General features: G+C 37.0%; 1 protein-coding gene across 1 annotated transcript in view; it reads left to right on the top strand.

Annotated features, from left to right (window-relative positions):
* The window catches only part of LOC121065747, a 188,330-nt gene that overhangs the window by 91,323 nt on the left and 72,437 nt on the right, over positions 1–24,570 (top strand). The window contains 2 exon segments of the mRNA XM_040548759.1: positions 3,894–3,982; positions 7,689–7,828. Coding sequence (XP_040404693.1) covers positions 3,894–3,982; positions 7,689–7,828 — 229 coding nt within the window.

Raw genomic sequence — 24,570 nt, forward strand, 5'->3', positions numbered from 1 at the left:
AATTCAACCAAGTTGGAGATTTGTGTGTCTGCTGCCCCACTCCTGGGTGGCACCATTGTAAAATTCTTACCCCCTGACTAAAACAGAAGTTGTGGCCATCAGAAGGGAGTGCACTTTATCCTTCTCTGACTGTAGAAGTCATAAATATTTCCTGTCAAACCATCTTAAGATAATTTCCTAGCTTGTGACTGTCCTGTTTCTTTTTGTTCACCTTTTTAAAAATGGAGTGTTTAAAAATGCTCAATTTCATGGTGATAACAATTTCAGTAGAAAGAACAACTGAATTTCTAAACATCTGGTCCAATATTCAAACAGGATGGAGGAGACTCAGATCCAAACTACTTTCTTGTTCTCTTCAATGTTGACTTCTGCAGGTCTCTCCCCACCCCCGAATATCTCAAAATTTCACAGTAAATTATTTATATGTATCCTCTATAACGTTCATAGTACAGATGATTTTTCCCATTCCGTTCCAATCCCAGTTCACAAAGGGTGTATCTAACATTTAGGTTTTAGGGCAATTTTGAAGCAAATGTCCTGCTCCACTTGCTGCTCTCTGGTTCACTTTGCAGAGTGATCTCAAGATCAGGGGGTCTGGACTCCATTAGGATGGAGCTAAGCAACAGGGTGCACTTTGGGATTATGCATCAGGTAGGACAATTAGGTCCATCAATTTCCAGGATGAGGCTAGTGCAAATATAAAAGAACCCCTCCAACACACAGCAGGATCCTCAAAGTTTACTGTGGTCTTCGGGATTGCCACTTTCACTCCACAGACCCACTCTTATTGCACCACAGTACTTGTTACAGAAGACATAACCAAAAAGGGTAAATTCCAAACTTAATGTAGATGATTAAAAAATTTACATTATACTCTCCAGGGGCTGAGAGGCAGTAAGACACCCTCCATTATTAAGGGTCATGCTAATACTCTCAGCTATTGCCCCTAAAAGGCTTATGCTGAGAAAAATAGTTGCATAGCATTAATATTTTAGTTTCCAACTTCTTTCCATCCTGTCTATAAAATGTAGTTCCCAGCTGAACTCAGGGACTTGTCACAGGTGACATATTCTTTGCATCACATATCAGATGTGAGCTATGTAGCATCTAAATTCTTTTTTGGGGACTTAATATAACCAAGAAATAAGATTGCCCTCAGCATTGTCAAGATCTGGAAACAAAGTTTTCCAAGTCCTTCTCAAATACAGGTGTTATGTTATGCCTGTTCCAAAGTGGTGGGTAAAAATGCCAACTGTTTTTTCCTGTTTGCCTTATACAGATGCATAGCATCAAAACCATTCTGCTGGAGTTCCTATTAGTACCTGATCACTGATTTAAAGCATTGTGGTTATATTAAGATTTTTATTGTCTTTGCCAGGCCCTGGTATAATCCCACTTTCCCATTCTTATGCGAATTATCTAATTATTAACAAAAGTTTACCTTGCTGTACCTTTATCATAGTTATGATACCTATCTTTGATCATTCTTACTTGGTGCTATTTTCTCCTCTTCAAATTGTTCATTTTTATCATGAATGGTGTTATGTTCTCCTGTCAAGGAACAAAATGTGTTTTGAGTCAATTTACTAAAATAGTCACTGCTAAGTGCTACATCTGGACAAAGTTGACACCTTTGACATTTTCGAAAATGGCAAAAATAACTGTATTTAAGGTATGATTTATGGGTACTATATATCAAAGCATATGTTACTACAGTTTCTGATGCAGTCATCCCAACTCCTTCAATGAAGGAGCTGTTGATAACACAGCTAATTAATGCTTTATTAGTTTTCTGTGGTCAATTTTAAAGAGTTGTAAAAAAAAAGGTAAAATGCAATTTAATAATGAAGAACTGTGTGAATCTTTTTTCTTCCTCAGAACTGCTTTGGTTTGTGCATATGGAAGAAACAATTTCTACATAGCTCAATTTTATAAGACGCATTTCCCCCCACTAACTATGAGCAACTCCTGTGATTAAAAAGAAGACTGGAGTCTTTAGATGTCTTTCTGATTGCTGGCCTCTATTAAAATCTTCTTAAAATAATAGATAGGTTTAATTCCTCAAGCCAAAGAAAAATTATATCATCTTAAGTATTTTCCATATTTATTATATTGATGAGACTTGGCTGCAGAGAAAAAAAAAGGAAGCAAAATCTCTTGTATTGCAAGTTTTAAATGTACCAGGCTAAGGTTTACTTAATTAGAACCTCCAGGCAATAAAGGAGCCCTTTTTTTAAATTCTGTGAATCTTAATATGCTAAATAATGCAAAGCTTCAACTCTTCAAGCATGAGACACACATCTGGCAGCTTAACATTTAAATTACAGAAAAAAAAAAAAAACGCTTCAGTAGTAATTTTCATGAAGAAAAGAATGGGAAATGTATTACATCTAAATTTAATTTCTTTTTAGATTTTTCATCCTAATTGTAAGCATTTGCCATCTCCTTTATTTATTATTTTCATACAGTTTTTTTTCTCTGTACTTTTTATTGATCTTTAATTTGAGCAGCTTCTTACTGTTATAGCCATTGAAGAATTACATGGTGTTTTTACTTGGCAAAAATTGTTCAGAGAATCTATGAGGAATTAAAGTAATGAGCTCACTGGTATAGAAGAGAAGAACATTCAGAGCCTTACAAATAAAATATATATATATAAAAAAAGCATGTCATGATTAATAACAAACTAGAGTTCCCATTTCTTAAATTTAGATTATCATTGTTTCTTTATTCTTATCATTGTGTGATTTTTATTTATTTATTTATTTATTTTTCACCAAGGTAATTATTGCTTTGTTCATTTGTCTGCAAAAACATTGTCAAAGTTTTCATTATTTTAGCAAGGCTATTTGGGAATTATTTCAGTGAAAAAAACAAAAAATAAATAAATTGCACAACAAAGAAAACCACAGTAACCATCTTTTCAAAGGTATGCTTATATTTTAGGATGTGTCTGTGGGTTTGTACATGTATCACATGTATGGAATATGTGGAAAGGATGCAAATTATTTATGCTGAATATGTGCACAAGTGTGACAAAACCCAGTAACTAATTTGTGTAACTTCACTGATTTCAGTAGACCTCTTCTTTCACCCCACCTGTAAATATCTCATCCCCTATGAGTGCTCAGCATATATATACCTATATGTATATCCATAGATGTATAAACAAACTGTAACAATTTCTATTTTTATAATGTATATCTACAGCTATAATAGCTAAAGGCATTTGTGTTTTTAAGGACACTTGACTGTCTTTTATTTAGGGGGAATTGGAACCAACTGGAAAAAAAAAAAGTAATCATTAAGTATATTTTTGGCTTATCTTCTGTGTGCCACAGATTAAGAAATACAATGCAGACATTTATTTTCTCCCCACCATTGCTTGCCATGATGCGGGAGTATATTTGTGTTCATGCTGCAGGTCACTGCTTTTCCGTATTTTGATGGACACACTACCTAAGTAAACATTGCTTAGAAAACAGGAATACTTTGGATCCCTGTGCCTCATTTGGTGACATTCTCGATCCACAAACATGGCCATGCTAGAAAACAAACTTCCTTCTCTTTTCAGATGAACATATTCCAGAGTGTTTAAAATATCTTTCACTGTTCTTCTTGAGTCTATTTTTTTTTCTACTTATTCTTTCTCCATGGTATTTATACAGTTATTATTTCCTGCATCACAATCTCTGAAGTCTTCTCTGCATCATCCTAACGCTTCTGGAAGGTAGGAAAAAACAAACAACCTATTTATAACTAGCACAAATGGGGGAAAATGACCTGCCTGGAGTCATGCAGGACTGTGGTGGAGGAGGGAACAAAACCCAGTTCCTTCCTTTTCAGAGCTTTATCTTATGTACCAATATAAAAATGTATCCTTTCTATTACAGAGAATGATTTTTACCAAGATTGCTGTGGCTATACAGATGATCACTGTGGTATATTTCAGCTGAAAGAAGAACAAGGAATACAGCACAAGGTATGGCTTTAGTCTGAGCATCACCATCACCCTGCAAGTGCACGGTGAAGGCACTGGAGCTTCCACCTGTGCCTTTTAGGAATAAGTTGGGGGTGTTGTTGTTGCTGGGTTTCTTTAACACTGTGGATTTGTTTACAGCTACCATATGATTTTATGTGGCCAGCAGTATTTCTGTCTCCTGTGTTAACCTAGAGAGGGGTAATCTCTCTTAGCCAAAAAAAAAAAAAATCAACAAAAAAAACTTTCCAAAGAGGAGTAGGAAAGACCATCTAATAATCAGACAACAGCAGCTTGATCAAGGCTGCACTACAAGGTGATATTATTTCAGTGATATTTAAATGTAAGATTGATTTCCTATGATCTATACCTATAAACTTCAAGTCCTCATTTCCTTGTGCAGAAGAACCATCATCAGGTTCTTTTTAGTATTCGTATTCCTTGTAAATTGGTCAAGGACATAATTAATTTGTGAACAAATATTGTGTCACACAAGGTACCATGAAATCGCATATGTATTGTGACAACACCTTCTGGGTGAGATATACCACATAAATGCTGAGTAAGACAGAAAGAAGACACGTTCCTGAAAGTTTGTCCATTACTTCTACCTGCATAAGCTGATGTAAATCAGATATTTTCTAAGGAAAGATGCCAGTTTTGTCTTTAAGTGTTGCTACCCTTTAGCTGTGCATGAACTGTGACTGCAAATGTGAACATTCGAATTGACAGTTCTGGCAATTCAACTCACCCTGTCCTAGTCTACTCTGAAACATTTTTAATGCTTTTAATTTCTGATGGAAAAAAGTCATCATGGTTAAACAGTACTCAGAGTACTCTTGAACTTGTATACTATATGCATATACCTGTACATGTACCATGGTATGAATACCTGGTAGATGGGAATTGTTATTGCACCTTTGACTTTATTAGTGTCTTTCCATACTTGGTGATGATTTGCATATAAATATCCATGAACAAAACAAAACTGGGCAATGGGAAATTCCCTGCATTTTAAATGACTATGTTTTGAAGTGACTTATTTCTTTAGGGAGGTAACTTAGAGAAATCAGATTTATAAATAAGCTTAACTGCAGACTGATGTGTGTGTAGTCTTATATCTATAGGAAGACCAATCTAAAGACCAATGAAGTGGGTGTAATGGGCAAAGCAATCCAACCCATGGGAGTGGTAGAATGAAATTCATTTCCTACAATCCCATAATAGCACATTGCCTTTGAACAAAATGCCATGCTCTTATAGGATCCTCAGATGTGGCTAGTTTTCAAAGCCACATTAAAGTGACCTGGTTTTAGCAAGGTGCATAAGCTCAAGGGTAATTCAATACTGTCTAGCCCCTTTGGACTTGGTGAAATGACTCACTAGCTTACAGTTATTGACATGTTTAAATAGATTTCTGAACTGAGCGTCTTACAAGAATAGTTCTGCACAAAAGAAATGTGAGCATGTGAAATCTCATTTCAAACGTTGTAAGAGCCCCTCTTTTTTAATAGGATGAGTGAACCCTAATGTTCAGAGATCCCTGTTTTAGCACATTCAAGATTTAGACACTCAATCTGAACTATGTCATTTAGGCCTACTTGTAACTCTGGAACTGAAACTGTCTTCTAAAATATTTTTACTCAACAATCGTAAATTGGACACAATTCAGAACTAGCATAAACAGGGGGAAGACAGCAGTTCATGTAGTGGATCATTCAACTTGGCTATCACTTTTCCTTCTGAAAAAAATATATATGTACGTATGTGTATATATATATTTAAACACAAACAAAATTTTGGGTCTCACCTAACCATTTTGGGAAAAGTAGACTACATCAGCAAAAACAAACGTAACCCTTCTGCCCCCAATCACCTATGCTACAAAAGTACATAGTCTCCCACTGAGTATCTCCTGAGCAATGGGAATTAGTGACAACTTAGTTTTTGTTGCAATTGGCATACACACAGTTGCATGTATTCAAGATATTAAATATTTTCTATGAAGGACACAGTGCTCCTGGCCAGTGACTTCCATGAGAAGTAAAATATATTCTGTTGCCATAGTCCCATCTTCATGCATATGAGTGAGCTCCTGCTTTTGTACTTCAGACAAGACCAACATAGTCTCAGAGAAATTCACTCATAATGCTTTTCAATGCCTTTAGGATTTATGTTTAAATAATATTTTTATATGTATTTTGCACAGGGACTAGTTTCATGGAGACCATGTCAATGTAAGGTACTTTGCACATGCTACCAACTGGACTTTTTCTAGGGAATTAGGTCAGTCATGTAGCTAGGTAAAGTGCAATGCTATCAGTAGCTGCCTGGCGTTAGTATTTAAAAAGAGCTTTGAGCATGCTACCCTCTTCTAGTCTGCCTTAACTATTCATATTTACATAGAATCACTTTTGACAATATACCCATTGCTTGTGGCAGCTTTTCCAATGGCTGCTGAAAATATAATGATTGTATCATGTGTACTGATAACCATGTTTAGCATTATGTAGGTATGGATACGAACCTCTGTCTGTTATGTCCATGAGCCTTAAATTAAAATTCAAAATGTAGCTGCAGTCTAGGTAATCCAAGCTTCAGAATACAAATTTGCCTTTTAGAGCAAAATAGTTTACTGAGTAAAAAAGGAAAAAATAAATCTTTGTAGTTTTCATAATTAGCGAAGTATATAGTGATGTAACTACATCTAATGCTAAAGCTGTGTTCCTTGGAAACTCTTTGAGATTTTGAGATCTAGAGAGTAAATTTGGATATTATTTTTAATTACAATTTGCATAAACATGAAGGCCAGAAGGGTCCTTAAATAATTTAGGTTGTCTTCAAGGAAAGGTTAGAAAATTTCAACCACTTCTTCAGTAAGATCAATGTCTTTAACTGAACTCCAATAGTTTCCAGATATTCATCTACTCTTAATCTTGAAGGCATCAAACACCTAGAAAACCCTTCACAGAGTTTTGTATTGTGCTTAGAAATGTATTAATAGATAGCTTTGTTAAGTCCCCTGAGGACATCTGTTTAGTAATGGCATCTCTTAGTGGAAGTGATGTTCAGATCCTCTAAGAAGGGTCAATTAATGCCAAGCACACAAGAAACTTGCCAATCACTCCAGAGAAAGGTGACACTAGTGCTGAATTGGGCCTGAATAATAATAATAATGTTATTCCAGAGATAAACACAGATTAGGAATCTACGCTTGGTGTTGCACTGAAACAAGCAGTACTATCCCATCTCCTCTTTTGTTCTGGCACCAGAGCAGAGTGGCCTGGATCAGCGTGGATCCAGCTGAAAGCTAACCCAGTTTAAAAAGAAAGAGGCCAAATAGTGTTAATTCCCTTCCTAGATCAGTTTCCTCCGTATGCTGTGTGGAGACTGTATGGATGTCCCAATTTTTATGCTGATAGAGTGCGGTGAAATGAAAAGGTAGAGGAAGGCTGGATGACTTCTGGTGTCAACATGAGTTAAGAGGATTTCTCAAACCACCACCGTATAGTAACATAAATCAATCCATTGAAAGATATTCTTAAGCATGTTGAGCCATATTTGCCAGTGCTTTTTTACAATTTTCTTGCGGAGTGAGAAGTAAGACAGAGATGGAAGTTAAAAACAGGGTGAAATTGGCGGCTCTTCGCTAGCTGTGCCCAGCTAATGACACTACTATACTTTTTTTTTTTTTTCTTGTTGTTTAAAGATCAACTGGAATAACCCACCTGAACAATATTATCAGGAAAAGTCTGGTCCTGTAAACAATACAAGCCTTGAAGAAGGTAAAGCATCTTCAGAGATCAACTTTTATTTGGAGGAGTTAGAGAAATATACTTTTTCTCTATGGTAAGTAATCTCATCACCAAATAACTTCACAACCCAGAAGCATGCTTTGTTATTCTTGTATTACAGAGGTATCTACATTCAGATGGAAGTTATTAAGCCACAAATCCAATACATAAAGTTTGACAATTACTTAAGCAATGTCAGATTGTCACCTTTCTGCATGCTTATTACGATTATGACATCATAAGCTATTTTTCCATAGAGATTGTTTTTCTGTATGTGTGTTATTGTTCAGGGAAATATTAAGTATTTTATTTTCTGCTGTTTGCTCACAGTAGCTCCTGGCCTTATTCACAACATGTATACCTTGCCTGGAATACAGGATTACTGATTTCATTGTACATTCCTTCCCAATAAAATTTTACAAACAATAATTCATTTTTATTCACAAAATCATTGTAAAGAAAGGGTATTATTTCCCCTTCACAGATAGGGATATGAGGTAAGATATTTCTTGCATTTATAAGCAACCAATGTTTTTTGTTTGTTTGTTTGTTTGTTTTTGACTCCTTACTATTTTGTATGACTGAAGTTGATCAGAAAAAAAATTGGAAACAATTTATACCTGAGAATGCAATTTTGAAATTCCTGTATTGTTTTGAGAAACTGTGAGTTTTGACAAAAAAAAAAAAAAAAAAAAAAAAAAAAAGGAGCAGAAATGGAAGATTTATAGCAAAATCTCATTTCTGTGTTTTAGGAATAATACACTATTGTTCTTGGATGTTACTTTAAATATAACTTTTCTCTATTATAAAATACAGATATGGGTAATGACATAAAATGAAAAGATAATTTAAAATGAAATTAAAAGACCTAATTAAAATGAAATCTTTTCTTTACTTATAATTGTTTTTCCTGGGATTTCATCTTCAAGGTAATTGCAAAAGTTGGACAGTTATTTATAATTAGTAGGAAACACCGAAGACCCAATCCTTTGTGAAATGAAATAACAGTCTTTCATATAACTCTGTATTGTGAGTTGAAAGTTCAAATTGTGTTTTGAAAGTTCTTAACACAGCCATATTGTACATCTCTGCCACCTGCAAATCAGCTCCAAAGTCTCAAAGAAAGCATCCAGAAAATGAACATCAGAATAGGGAGGATGTCTCCAAAAATTTGGTTTCAAATGACTTCCCTATCAAACTATTTGAAAGCAGGATTAACTAATGAAGCAAAACAAGCAGCCTCCAACATTGCTAGTCTGGAGAATAGCCTGTCATTCCCTGCTCTCACTTGCCGTGTTCACTTCATGCCTTTAAATTTTGGCAGGAAATCAGGTGAAGACACTACAGACACAAGGTATATTTTTACTATACAAACCTGAACTAATCCCTAGAGATGGTCAGCACTGAGCATTGCATGATGCAACAATCAAGTGGAAAAAGCACATAATTAGACTGACATAACTGCTGAAATAATCAATATTATTTTGGACTATTACAAGCTCCTGTGTCCTGGCCATGATTTAAGAAGATTTTAGAGTAGCAGTGTTCATCTAAATATCTTTGCCAGCTCTCACTGTTTTATTTTACCTGTCTCAGTTTTCAAATTAGATTAACAAAATTATCATCAATGATTTCCATCTCAAGGTGCTCATTTTATGTGTCCGTGTTTCTCTTCTGTGTCTTTCAGAGTTATAGTGATCCAATTAATGTTTAAAGTCAGTTACTGGACAGCATCGATCTTTCTTTCCAAAGCCATTCAGCTTGAAAGTGTTGGGAAAGGGGCCCAAATTCACCCCTCCTTAGCAGCAAAGAACTCCTGGAGCACATATTGGTTCCTGGTCACTGTCCCTTCACCAGCCCAGCCCCAGGCTTTTCAGGCTCATGGCCTCTGTGATGGCACAAGGTGCTCCAGCGGGAACAGCCATTTGTCTCAGTTGGCATGCACCTCACAGTCTGATATGGGACCCAAGACAAAATGATGGTTCTCCTCCTCCTTTTTGCTTTTCCTTTTCCTCTGCTTGTCATTTCTGAGGAAACCTGGTTGATTTTGGATTCCCGTGCGAGTGTGGACACTGGCTTTGCTGGGGTTCCATTGAGGGGACCAGAGCTATATCTGAGCACCATGAGTTACATGGTGCAAACCATATATTCCTGGTATGAAACAAAGGCTACCAAGCATGCTTCCCAGTGACTGTGTCCTTCAGTGAAGACAGCTGAGGCTGGTATTTTATTATTTCAATATGCCATTCTATTTACAGCCTCTGTCATCCTGTTTGAAATAAGCACCACTGTTTATTTACTTTTTTGTTTATTACATGAAGGTCCCATGAGCTTAGAACAAAACAGAATTTAGAGAACATTCTTTGCTTTCTGCTTCACAAGTGGTAAAATGTCATCTTTATCAGAAAGAAAAAGAAAAAGAATGGGAAAACAAATCACTCCATTGTTGGTAAAGTAATACAGTTATTATCCTTAGCATGCCATGTAGAGAATATATCTTTAATCATACTTTTTAATTGAAGGAGTATCAGATCCCATACAAGTTGTTAGTTGCATTTGCTAACATGCCAGTATGAGGTTTCAGTGGTTACTTCTGTCCATCTTTTCTCCTTTCCTTCTCTCCTTCTTTCTCTATCAAAGGGCGTCAAATCCTCTTTGTCTGTTTCCAGACCTTCCTCTCTGCTAGGATTGCTACCTTTTAAAAAATGCAATGCAAGATAATTAGCTACTACAAAATTTTTAAGAGGACTGTAGATCTGGGGGCAGCTTAGATGTCCATAAACTTCAGAGTTTCAGATGCTCCAAGATGCAATCTGAGCAATTTCCTTGATCTTTTATTGCAGCTGGTAAATCATTTATTGGGGCAGGTTATTTTACAAAATCCTCTTTAGAAACAAAATCCCATAAAATGTATTTATCATAAAATACTGCATGACCAACAGTCTTCAAAGTTGTACATACACAGTATTAATTAAAAGCTAGTGCTGTACTGTGACAAGTTAAAAGTATGCACCCACAGTCTCTCTCTCTTTCTTTCTCACCCCCTGACTCTCCCTGTATTTATTTCTCTCTCCTTTCCTCTCTCTCATCTCTTTTCTTGTAGAGCTTGCCAAGGGGGAGATTGCAGAGCATGAGCAAAATTTTGTTTTTTGATCAAAAATAGTTTTTTGATAACTGTGATTTTTTTTTTTTTTATTGCTCTGGCATCCTTGTCATTTTCCATTCAGATTAGTTTGACGGTGGTGTCTCACGTCCATAGGCCATAGTCAACCCTCCTTATAGTGGGCATTACACACATATGTAACAAAAAGATGATCATTCTGGCTCCAGAAACCCACAGCCTTCAGCTTTGATCTTGCAGGCTGCTCAAGTGGCTCTTCTACTGCACCCACGTGCATCCTTGCTGAAAGCAATAGTCTTTTTCTTAGACCCAGCTAGTGGAGGGGGAGATGAGTCCAAAACTTATGAAGAAAGAGATCAGGTTAAGACAACAAATGCGTGTGGTCGCATATTGAAGGGAGGTGTGCACAGGTAATGTGATCAGCCCCAGGAGAGCTTTGTAGGTACTGCTGGAGAGCTGACTCCAGGACCTTTCCTCATGCCATGGCTTTGCTGAATCTCCTTTCTCTCAGCAGTTTGCCTTTCTAGAAACAAGAGCCCATGCAACCTGTAGCAGAATGTGGATATTGTAGTGGCTATTGTCTAAAACAGGTGAAATCTATAACCTTGAGAGAGAAAATGTTTGGATGGATTTTGACCCTTGCAGCCCAAAACCTGCTGTCATAAGGTTTTTTTTTTTTTTTTTTTTTGTAGCTTTGTTCTTCAGTCCCCTGAAATAAGCAGAATTTGATGAAAACAGTTCTTCACAGCTGTTTGTCACTATTAAGGCAGATTTTCTGAAAGTAGATGTAAGAAATAATTTCAGCACTTCCACATTTTAACACTGCTTTTTATATGCAGTTGTATTGGAGTTAGGAAAAACATCCCAGATTGCAAGAAGTTTATCTGTTTCAATACCCCCCATAAATGTTATAAATGCTTTCTGTGACTCTAGGAATCAAGTTTGACTTCAAACACAAATAATGAACTAGCAGTTTCAGTTACCACCAACTTATCATCAAACACGAACTCTTAAGGGTTAATATTGCACAGTATAAAAGTAACAATCATCCTTTGTCTCCACGCAATTAGCTTTTTAACAACGTGCCTGTAGCTCATATCGAGGCTAAATGCTGCTTTGAAATGTTTTCTCCTGAGCTCCAAATGTGTTAAGCTGACTCTGGCCAGCTTCTGTAAAAACAATTTATTGCAGGACACCACCATTCATGGGGCAGAGCTGCGTATTGCCCCAGGTAGCTCAGGGGCAGGCTGGATGGTGCATTTCCAAAGGAAGATCAGAGAGCATCTTGAGACAGGAGATAAGCCGTTGTCTCGCTGCACACAGGCATCAGTAAGAAATAAATCCTACCTAGATTTACATACTCACACCTCTAAAATCCTTGGGCTTGGGTCAGGCTTTGGTTCTGACTTGTAGCCATCAGGAGCAGACTTGGTCTGAGAGGGGTAGGAAGGGGAGAAGAAACAGGCTCTTGGCAGCACACAGCAGCCCAGACAAGGTGATAAGGTAGATGAGACCTTTGCAACACTGCACCTGTAGCCTTTATGGTTTTACCTGCTGATTTTTTATTATTTTTTTTTTTAATGAAATCACTAAGAATACTGAGGGACAGAAAGAGTTAACTGTAAGCAGCACAATATAGCAAAGTTGTTTTTAATAAAAACAATAAATTCCTTCTTATAACACACATGCAATTTGACATTGAAATAAATGCAGATGCTTCTTTGCTTGGTGTATTCCCTGTTGTGCCTTCTAAAACACCTTCACATATGGTTTGCCTCATTCCTGTGAAACTGCTTGTTGTTTATGTCATACAAACAGAACAGATTGAATTTACACTGAGCAAGGAGGATGATGAATTAGACTTTGGAAAATCCTTGTGTGGGTGTTTAAAATTTGTTCAAAATCAGTGGTGCCTGTTTAAAAAGTTTCCCTGGATTCACCCTTGAGGTCTTCTAAAGATTTCATTAAAATATAGAAGAGAATTGTGTGTCTGCCTATAAATGCTGCCTTTTATTCAAATATGTAACATTTACCTAAAATCAAAGGTCAAAATTTACCAGTTTTTTATAGCTGTACTAGTACAATCTCCTTCTTGTACTATGAAGAAAATATTGTCACTAAGAGTGAGCATTCAACTCTTTTTGAAAAAAAGGGACTGGCTCTTTATTGCTTGCTTTAAAAAGCAAATTTAAAAATTTTAAAATTAAAAAAATTGAGAAAGTTTCTCAGTAAATTCTGAGAACCCTATTTCACTGTTTCTTCTCCATTTTGAAGCATAGTTTTTTTTTTTTTTTTTTTTAAGAAGGAGATTTAAAGGTAAGCCAAGCGTCACACGTTAAGAGAAATTGGAAACCCCACTATTTTATTTGATTACCTTCAAATACTTGATATGTCCTTCCTAAAACGCTTAAGCTTTGGCTATATGAGCATGGAGTGTCACCTGCATCAGTCCTGAATCTGTACTCTCCATGGGAGATTAGTTTTGCATGCAAGTCACAGCAGGACATAGGTCATGGATTTTTATTTTTTTTTTCCATCTGTTCAGATGTCTGATTAGTGCTTACGCTGGTGCATGTCTTTACAACTTTGCAGTCTGAGTTTTGTATCAGACTGGTACATATTTCTGTGGAGTTTTTGCTTTAGTCTTAAGCCTTGTGGGGGATTTTTCTGTTGCAGTAAATGTTTATTTTCTGGAGACTTCTACTTGTATGGACAAATCATTGAATATAGCTATGGTGTCTTCCCTGTTCCCTGTGTTTTTCTGAAGCTGTCTGTTCCTTCTTTTTGTTTAATTCAGTACAGTTCATAAATGGACAAAGTCTCATGAACTGCATACATTCAGAGAGACTGTGTTCCTTTGTAGACTGGTGTAAATGAAGAACTATATCCCTGCACCAATGCATTATGGTAAACTGGTGCAAGTGAATGGTGAATGAGAAATAAGGTGTATCTCTTGATGATACAGATGTGGAGACAGAGGTGACCAAACTGGAAACAAATTTGAAATCAAAAAAAGGTGCAGACATCTAAAGTCTGCTACCTGTCTGTCCAAAATCAAGTAATTTAGGTGGCAGAAGAACATAGATTTGGATATTCAAATGTAACAAGGAGTTTATAGATCCCAGAAGTGACCAGTAGATTAAACAATCAAAAACATGTTTGCCCTTGTGTCCCAGCAGTGTCAGAGAGATAGCTGGGTGTCTGTATTTATATGCAATAAATTCTGTCTTTGGTTCCTCCTATCATAACCTGCTTAAATATTTTTAGCCATAACCTTCAACAGGTTAAGAACATTAGGGACCTCTTCTAGCCACAACTCACTTGTTTTCATGGGTTACATGATATTTGGTGTTGCCAAAAATATGTCCTAAGGAAACGTAAGTCTTTTCAGAGATGTCTTTTACAGAGTACTTTTGCAAAGCCCTCTAGTATCTATGCACACAGTTGATTTTGCCTGAATTTGATGGTACTACGGTGATAGAAACATTTAGTATTGCAAGTACCTATTTACTTCAGTGGTGTTATGCATGACAGTAATTTTATTTATTTGCTCAGAATGGTGAAATGAGTTGGCAGCTGCTGCCCTTCCTCCTGCAGGTTCCACATCTGTAGAACTTTACTAGCTTACAGCTGGCTTCTGAGCAATGGAGGGGAGAAACTGGTGATACAAATCTCTCAGTAGGGAGCTGAGAGTTATGAGTGAATAATCCCTTACTGATGCTGCTAGTGAGATTTTTTTCTACTGGCATTAATGTTCTCAACCAGAAAGGAGGAGTGGGCTCAGTCCTTGAGCAACTTCATTAAGAATATCAAATTTTCATAGAGATATTGGCAAGGGACTTGTGTGGTTGCTATGTGATTATATGTAATGGAGCAGGAGGAGCAGGCAACTGCTCCTCAACTCTGAAACAGAAAAGTCACAGTTCGCCCTTGCCCTCTCCAGAAAAACAGCTTTATAATTCCTGCCAAAATGCTTGTTTTTCCCTCTCCACCTCCCCCTTAAAGAATTCCCATTTGGTGAAAGTGAAAGAAGATGGCACTAGTCAGTGGAAAGCTGGTTATGAGGACAGAATATGGCTTTCATGCATGAAATTCATAATTTCTTTTCTTCTTAAATACTAGGAATGTTGAAATCTGCAGTCGCCAAGCAACCTCGGTTCCCAAAGTTGTTGGAGCCTTTGCCAGAAGGGCAGTCAAAGTGCCTCTCATTGAGTATTGCTGGCATTCCTTCGTCACAGACATTTCAGACCATTTAGCCTTGATTCCTGCTCAGCACAAAAACACTTTTTGGCCTAGCTGAATTGCTCTTTGCTTTCTTCAGGCTCAGCAGAAGGTAGAAGACTTGACACGCTCTCTGTGCAGCATTGGGTGAGGAGAGATGTGGTGGTTGTTTGTCATTTAATACACATTCTGTTTCCATGAGCTAGAAAAGATCACATTACTGATGACTAGTGGAGAAAATAAAAGCTATAAGTGCACAATACACGGTCATCTCTAATGAATAGAATGAATAAAAATAATAAGTGCATTACGTAGCTAACTGTCACATCTTCAGGGCACTACAGTAAATAAGTGGGAGTTATACATGTGCATTAGCAGCAAAATGGGTACCACACTTTGGATCCTATCAAGGATAGTGTGGAGAAAAAATATGACAGATTGCTGCTTTTTATCTGTCACTGCTGTGGCACAGAAGCATAGACCATATGTATGTAAAACGACTTTGTTATTTCAGTAAATTCTCTAACTCTTTCTGTTGTAGCCTGTAGCAAAACGAATAAGTAGCTGAAGATCCTGGTGGGATAGCTCTGAATCTATCAGAATAAAATACCTCTGCAGAAGCATAATTATTATTAAATACACAGTGATGTGTGACAAAACAGCCAGTAAGCTAGGGTCTCTGCCCTTGCAGGCTTACAGTATAAACTGAGACACTTTGCAAAGGATGAGAACAAGAAGCTATGATGGTAAGCTGAAAAGAGGAGGCACAAGAAAGTTTGAGCAGGTGTGGGCCTTCTAACTGCAGGTCATTCTTGTTTCTTATCCCAGAGGTGATGCTAGAAGTGTTAGTCACCATCAGAATGGTGAGATGAGAGAGGCTGAAGTCATTGAGTGAGGATGCTGGAGTTTTCCTGTAGTTTTATTAGTGGCTTTTTATTGGTTTGTTTTGTCCTATAATGACTCGCTGCATGTTTCTCATCTCCTGTCAGTGATACATGTTGCTAGCTGCTGGCAGTATTCAGCAAAACAAAAATACCAAGTAGTCAGTCAGCCAGGGCTCTTGTGTCTTGCACTCCTGCCGGGTGCTGCACAGGTGATGAAATCCTCCTTCTCACTGACTTAGCAGGACCAAGATTTCACCCCAAGTAATTTGTCCTTACTTTCAGTGGAACGCAATAGGTCTCTTCCTGGTGATACCCTATTGGGGCAGTATAGAGATCAGAAAGGTGAATATGAAAGGACAGAGGAAATTTGCAAGATTGCAAGAACCAGACCCAACCTGACAGGTTTGGAAGTCTTACAAAATTCTGAATAAACTACAATGTCTGCCTTTTGATTCAAGGGAAAGTCTGGCAAACTGGGAATTTGCAATAGTCATGCTTGAATGTTATGAAGGTGTGAATCATTGTCTTCAGCTTATTTTCAAATGGACTAGGTAGCTCTTTGATTTCTTTTGTCCTTGTAAGCTTCTCATACTGGTACTGAGATCTATCCCAGTGTTTGAGTTAGGTCTCTGCTGAGAGCTGATGGCTAGAAACATTCTGTACTGTTCGACTTACGGGATTCAAAATTATAAAACTCCCAGTTCAGCTATTCTTTCTTGCAGCTGTACTGAATGCTAAGTCTTTCTCACAAACGAGCAGAGTTGCCCTCTCTGACTGTTAGTCCTCCAGTCTAAACAATTGCAGGGGGAGAGAGCTGGGGACACAGCAGAAAAGTTCCTGTTTGTTGGTCAGTTCCATTACTCAGAAATAGAGGGCAAGCTATTTCACAGACTAACGACTATGTAACATGTTCTGCATTGTGTACCCATTAATCCAAAAATTACTGTTCCCTTTGAAGCTTGCTGTATGTAGAGGAAACAGTGCCACCCTTAACCAATGTGTATGATTTTATAACAAGTAACTGTTGGTTTGCATTTGCCTTGAATTTCAGTTAAATGTAGTACAGGGGCCTTATAGCATAATAGTTTGGTAAGCTGTAGGGTTTCAAAGTTGGAATAATTTCCATTTCAAAACATTGCATCATGATTTTCAGCTTCTATAAGACACTTGAATATATGCTAATGTCACAAGTATTCAATTTAGACTTAGACGTGGAAGGAATTTTGAGGAAAGAAGAGACTCTCTTGTCTCCGCGTATCTGTCTTTCCCTCTCTGGCTTTAACATACATGCATTAGATACTGGGTTTGACCTACAAAATGGCAGAGGGTAAAGGGTGAAAGACACATATTCAGTCCAGTTCATCATGTGACAAAGCACAAGGCATATGGAGAAATACTTTGTCTGTACATGGGTCATATATTTAAGTACATGAGCCATTTGAAAACAGTGCCCAGTTTTTTTTTTTTTTTTTTTTTTTCCTGAGACAGCTATAAGAACCAATATTTCCAGTGTGGTAGCCTCTCTCTTATTCTTCAGCTTTCAGGAAAAATATGATAAATGGAAGCTTTAGCCACCATAATGCCCGTATTTTTTCCTCAAGGCTGAAAATAAATAAATACTGAATTTCCAGATTTGAGGTTCCAAGGGGAGGTCAACTGCTGGTAGCAGAAACTAAATGATCTTTCAGTGGCTTTCAAAGGAAATACACTTCCTTGATATTTTTATTCAGTTCCTAAAAAGTGAGCAGTCCAGTTGTTAAGATCATAGCAGGACCATCCAAACAGTGGCCCAAGGAATGGTTCCATCCAATATATATCAGTGGCTTTCAGCAATTCATTGCGATTGTAAATACCCCAAAGTGTAGTGCCAGCTGTGCTGTGGTCACAGGAATGTGACTGCAGTGCACTGCTATCGATCTGCAGACTCAGGAGAGTTTAAAAATCCTACTTCAGTTCATTGGTAAATTGGCTATTATTTTTGGTTAGTTCCCCAGGTAAATGCATTATGCTATGCTAATAATAAGTCTGAATTAATTCTGAGAGGGAGTTTTCAAAGTGACATACAGCAAGCTGGTGTCCCAGTGGTAGGTTCTCTCCTGTGTGTTAGTGTGGAAATATGTTACATTAAAAGCTCTGTCTATTAGACTATCTTGATTCTCTAAAGCACTGAGTCCATTTAACTTACTGTGCTGGTTATTTTCCAGAATATTTCCAGTTCTTTAATTTTAATTATTTATATATTCTAAAAAGTAGTAGTGGGAGGAGAGATGGGTGGATTTTTTTAATATGAACAGCTGTCTCCTAGAAGTTCAGTTGAAATCATTTAATATTGTTAACTTATATTTACCTTAAATGGGAAATTCAGGGAAACCTGACTTGGACAATGTAAAAAATTCTCAATCATGCTATAAAGTGACAAGAGAAGTAATTTTTTAGGCCTGGCCCACACAAAACTGCAGCCTTGTGGAATTTTCCCATTTGCCTTCACTGGGCTTTGGATCAGGCCCTGGGGATACAAACCATAGTTCACGGGTTTATGCTTATTGCTAATTTTAGAAACATTGCCAGGCTTCAAAATAGGGGCTGCATTCCACGTGTACCAGGAGTAGCCTTTTCCTGCTTTGAGTAATGTTACAGGAACAATAAAAAAATTCTTGCTACTGGGAATGCAAAGCTCTGTGGGACTTAGATGGGACCTGACATTTATACAGTTCATCAGTAGTGTAGATCAAGGACCGCTACTTTTAGCAAAGAATGCATATTTGTTCTTTTTTGTTAACCTTTGCTTCAGTGCATTCATGACACAATTGTATGGGTATGTAGCTGTGTTTTAAGAGTTTTTAATTTCAGTTGTTGCTTGAAGCACTATGCTGGAAATTAGACACTTTTAGTAGTTCAATTATTGTTGATTTATTCATCGCTCTTGTAGATACAGTGAATGTAGTTACTATAGTAAGGTTATCTAGTTCTGAATGCCAAATGCCAAGTTTCAGAGCTTACATCTTGGCAACTGCAAGACTTACTGGCCTGGAATTTGTTATGCCAGCAGCACTGCCTTGTAGCATTTATTTCACAGATTTTCATTAAATGGAGGAAGACAAGAGAGAATAGTGCTTCTAGTGACATCGTGCATCAAACTTTTACTAACAGTACAGGGAAATCAGTTAAAAATAACTTACTCCAGGCTTTGTTCTGCTGTTTTCCTAGACTTCATTGGAAGAATGACAGCATTACACCAAATATAAAAATGTTAATCTAGAAAGATGATTATCACCCATTTTGAAAAAAAAATAAAAATAAAAGAGAGAAGGGAGAGAAAGAAGGAAGCTTAGAACAGCATAATGAACTAAAAATATTATATAATGCTTGAACATTCATTAACTTTGTTCTAATTCTCTTTGGGGGAATGAGTCAGCAGAAACATGCTTAAATTCCACTAGCTTTAGCATCTACTTTCAATATTTGCTAAAGACAATGAATGCTACAGTAATAGGGCTGAACCTCAGCTGAGTTAAGTTGCTAAAGTGCCATTTCCAGTGGAGTGATGACAATTCATTCTGACTGAAACGTAAACTTTCGTGCTAACATACTGTAACACTTTCCATCACACTGTAGACTGTCTACACATGAAATATAATGCACCTAATGGCATTTAAATTAGCTATCATTGGAAGCATCTGTCACACTATAATCTTTCCTAGTCACTTGTAAGGTCCTCTACTGCTTAGTCTCCCTCTGCTTTTCAATAGCATGCCTTGCGGTGATGTTACTCTACACCCAAAGATATCAGCTCTCATCTCAACTTGTCACTACCTCTACTTTGCAGCTTTAACCTATCCCTTTTACTTGGGGAGGACTCCTCATGATACTTATGAAGTCTCTTTAATCCCATCCTCCCCAAAAAGGCATCTAGAAATCATTAGCATCAAGCTCTGCTTAGAGTCATGAGAATCTGAGAGGGCTGAGCCTGGTGTGATGTCAAATGAAAGCACAGACCCATTCACGCCTTTTGAACTTACGTTTCTGTTTAGTTCTCCACCATGCAGTTTTGCAGTTACAATGCTACATTACAACCTCTCTGAAACATGAGCTGGCAATGTTATTATTTCACATAGCATTTTGATGCTTCTAGAACAATAATATATATATACATATAAAGAATGTAAATTAATCATTTGCATTTACCATTTAAAAACAATAGGACTTCAGCTGGTCAGTATTGCTACAGTCATTTAAATGGTCATACATAAGTAAGAAGCTGATTGTAATAGTTCAGCCGAAACCTATAGCAGGTGTGTAAGAATGGGTACACTCAATGGAGTGAACCATAATCAGATAATAAGAAGCACTATGTACTGTAGTTATTTTGTTTCAATGCCTGTCATCAGCTAAAGGTGTCATCTTTGTTTTGGATTAAAATGAAAAATCATAGATCTTCTTTCTTAATTTGTAGCCCACAGCTTTCCCCCAAAACAGTTAACATAAACATTTTGACTGGGAAAAGGGGGAGCATGAGTTCTTTTCCATTGTGATTATTTCTTTCAGATGTTGAGGATAGTATTCTATGCTTAAATTAGGAACTCTGCACTTAAGTTTTCTTCAAATGGTTTTCACCAAAATTTTAAGATTTTGGCTTTACTATAATAATGCCTTTTGCGCTATCACTGCTTTGTTCTTGTTTAAAAAAAAAAAAAAAAGCATTTTTTTTAAAGAATTGCTGAACCTAGAATACATCAGAGTCTAATATTCTTTTGATCCATAGTTGCTTGTTGCTTTTCGGATTGTCTTTGAATGCCTGCTTCAGACCCACTGATATATTAACTCTGTTTTCTTTACCTGGCTAATTCATGTATGTGAAATGTTTCTGGTTTCACTACTGTCCCCTTTTCCTCATTAGTGGTGCACAGGTTTTCTCAGGCATTTGAAAAACACATGCTGTTGCAGAATATTTTCTAATCCATATTTGCCACTAACTGAATTATACATGGGTGGCATAGCACATATTCAGTCTTCCATCCTTATCTGTTACTTCATCATTACTTTCAATCTGCAGTGAAAAATGTGACTAACACATTGTGTGATATAAATAGACACTGCAGGTTGAGATCATTTATGCATGGTTTGAATTTTGATGAAATTTTATACTGCCCTCTGGGCTAAACACTTAACCTAAGTGATTGTCCCAATAATTTTGTTGAATCAAACCTTTTTGGATGGAAGTTTTACCTTTCATTATCTTCTAAATTGTTTACTATAAAGCTTTCCAGGAGTGTTAGGAAGCAAATAAAGACACAGTTTCTGTTTATCAGTGATTCTGTGAATAATTATCTTGTCATTATAAATGTCTGGAAATAGGAATATAAAGTACTTTAACTCAAAAGACTATGTGTTAAGTCATTGCTGTCCAACCTCAATATTTTTTTTCTTCTACAGCCACAAGATTGGAGGTTATGCAAAATTTGAAAGTATAACTGTAGATCTGTCTACTTACAAATATTTATGTATAAATATATTTACAGTTGGTACAATTCATTGTGCCGATTTATGTAATTTTTAATTTTAGTTTTTTAATTGTAGCAGTTGTATGATCTTCTTATATTTGTTTGCTATTAAAATTGCTTCTGCTGTATTTCTGTCATTTTTAAAAACGATGCTTCAGGTCTATATTTGGGTTAATTTTTATTTCAATTACAAACATTCTCTCCATGTGGCTTTATTGTTTTTGATGTTGAAAAGTCTGGAATTTATTATTATGAGCTGAAAGCAATCATTGAACACTGACATTTTAAGTATGAAAATAATGCAAGTAATTGTCATTCATCCAGTTAAGATATTACATTTCTTGCAACAACCAATTATAAGCCAGTGCTTTTAACTGGAAATGTGTCTCCTTCAGTTTTCAGCTGAGCATTTTGTATAGATTTTCATTGTTCATAACCATGGGAAGTTGCTGATCAAATATCACCTGTTACTTTTCCTTAGCAATTTTTAAGTTAATGGCCCTAATTTGTAAACTAAATTTAGGAAAACGACTGTTTCTTCTTCAGAAAGTGACAGCTTTTTAATAAATTTGAAATGTCCAGACCAGAAGAACTAAGCGGCTTGGTTCAGAAAGGTTGTCACTCTGTCGCATGCTGACCATCGTGTTGGCAGTCTCCATGGTACCCTCTGTAGTCCCTGTTTTCTAGTCGTCTCAATGGAGGTTGGTCATGGAGTGGTCTCCCATCCTGCCTGTCCTCCTGGCTTTCTTTGGTGAAAACAAGTCTCAATGGGATGAGGATGGAGGGAATGGCACTCAGGTGAAGAAGGTCAGGGTGTGCATCTGGTGATCATGAGGTCAGTGTTAACCCCTGAAAGTATTTGGCCAGTAGTTTGACCATGGCACTGTGTCTCATCTCCCCATTTCCCACTAAAGCAAAGGCTTCCCAGGGAGGCTACATACTTGTCCCCATACAGCTTGGTCTCTTTGCCTCTAAGTTGCACATTGGGACGTTTGACTCTGGTATATACAAATGAGGTGATCTGGCAAGAGTGCCTTAAACAGCTGTGAGCAGTAGAAATGAAGAGCTGGTTACCAGTTCTGAAGAGAGAGACTGCTGAAACAAGTTTTATTTTTTCAGCACCAAAATCCAAGCATTTTATCAAGAAAAAAAATCACATGGAAAGGTGGTTTTCTGACAACCACTGCTAGCCAGAAGTCCCAATTCTCTTTCACACAGCAGTCTCAATGGAAAATTTTATGGCTAGCCCTAGTACAGACTCTTTCAGAGGTGTTGAGCACCCACTGTGCCCATTAATTTAAATAAGCCCATAATGTGGTTTACATTTAATAAACTTACAGCCTCCACATGAACCAGGTTTACTGAGTGTTGCCTGCTTCCCTGCTGGGTCTGAGTCTGCTGGTCTGGGTAGTGTCAGAGACTTGGATGCAGCACATGCCTTCACCCCTTGTGTTTGTTAGAACTCCAAGCAAAGACTACTGAGAATGTGTTTTTACCCAGTAGAGAAGACTTTTATTTGAGGATAAGCTTGCACACAAGTAAACTGAAAAATGAAAAGGTTTGTATATGGAAGAGCCCTTTTATTTTTGGTTTTGTTACAGCTAAGTTATCAGAATTGAACTCTGATAATTTTGATAAATAAAAGCAGTGTATTGCTTTAGCAGTTAACACAGCACTTACACAGAAAGATAGCTTATTATTCATTTTAAAATCTTCAGATGTAGTAGTAAAAAAACAAACAAACAAGCAAAAACAAACAAAAAACCACCAAGTGCATATTAGGAAAATTAGCAAAATAAAAATAGATCAGATATTTCACCAGCGTGAACTATCTTGCAAGTCTAGTGACTTCAGCAGGGCAGATATGTCAACTAAAAGCTGAAGTTTAATGCATACTTCTTACAAGAGGATGCATGTGATTTTTACAGAAAGGAAGTGTGAAAAGCAGTGTATGTGTGATTATGTGCTGATTTATTCTTATTTACAATAAGAGAGCCCAAGTAACTGTAGCTCACAGCAAAAGTTTCCCATTTTTGACATTCTGAATTTAAAGAGCCTAGTGGTGGTTGCTTTTGTAACTCAGCCTTGTCTGTTAGGCTGCCTGCATATGTTTCCAGCTTTGTGTCATCCAACTCTACTCATAATAAATCTAACCAGTTTATTGTTCAAGAGTCTACACCAAGCCCTTGTCTACACTCAAGTTCTAGTTTAGTTGTTACTAAAGAGGAAAAGATTTGTGGGAAAAACATTTTACAGTCCAGTGTTGACAAATGTCTGGAGTTTTCAATACCCTAATGTTGTCTGGTTAAACGGATCCACAATCACCTTTTAGTTTACTTATCAGTAGGGCTGAAATTTGTTTTTGCATTTTGGTGGCATCCCAGGATGATTTGCTCGGTATGGAGTTCTCCACTTCTCTTGCCTTCCCAGGGACTTGCCAACCCTTCCCTGGTCCTCTCATGCAGCCTCTGCCAGCCCTCTGGCTTCTGGCCAAGTCGGAGCTCACAGTGTAAGGACAGTCCCCAGGGTATAGCACTTGGATAGCACAATGAAAGATACATTTTCAATTTACACTCCTTCTTCTTACTATGAGTGCATCCTCTGTGCTCTGTGTTGTCTACCACAATGCTTCCCAGAGCAGTACCAGAATGGATGACACACCAGTATTTTGCAATCTGTCTCAAGCTACCCACTTGAAATGAAGGAAGCATGTGACTGCATGAGAATCAAGGATACGTGGTATAACTGTCTTGGTTGAGTGTTTTTTTTTTTTTTTTAATTATTATTATTATTATTATTATTATTGACAAAGCACTTTTCACTGAAAAATTAAGATTTTCAAAAAATGTAATTGTGGGAAAAAGGTGGTGTTAAGTCTTCTTCCAATTCAGGAAATTATAATTAGAACAAAGGTTGGAGACTGTTGAAATATTCTATCTTGAAATTTTGAAGAGAACATTTGTTTTGAAATTACTTTTGTTTCATGTTTTAATATATACAGAAGGGTTCATTTTCTGTTGAAAAGGTCAAAATCATTTCAAGCAGTTTAAATGATCAAAACAGGTCCTTT

The sequence above is a fragment of the Cygnus olor genome, chromosome 2 (assembly GCF_009769625.2).
Source record: "Cygnus olor isolate bCygOlo1 chromosome 2, bCygOlo1.pri.v2, whole genome shotgun sequence".
NCBI classification, from domain to species: Eukaryota; Metazoa; Chordata; class Aves; order Anseriformes; family Anatidae; genus Cygnus; species Cygnus olor.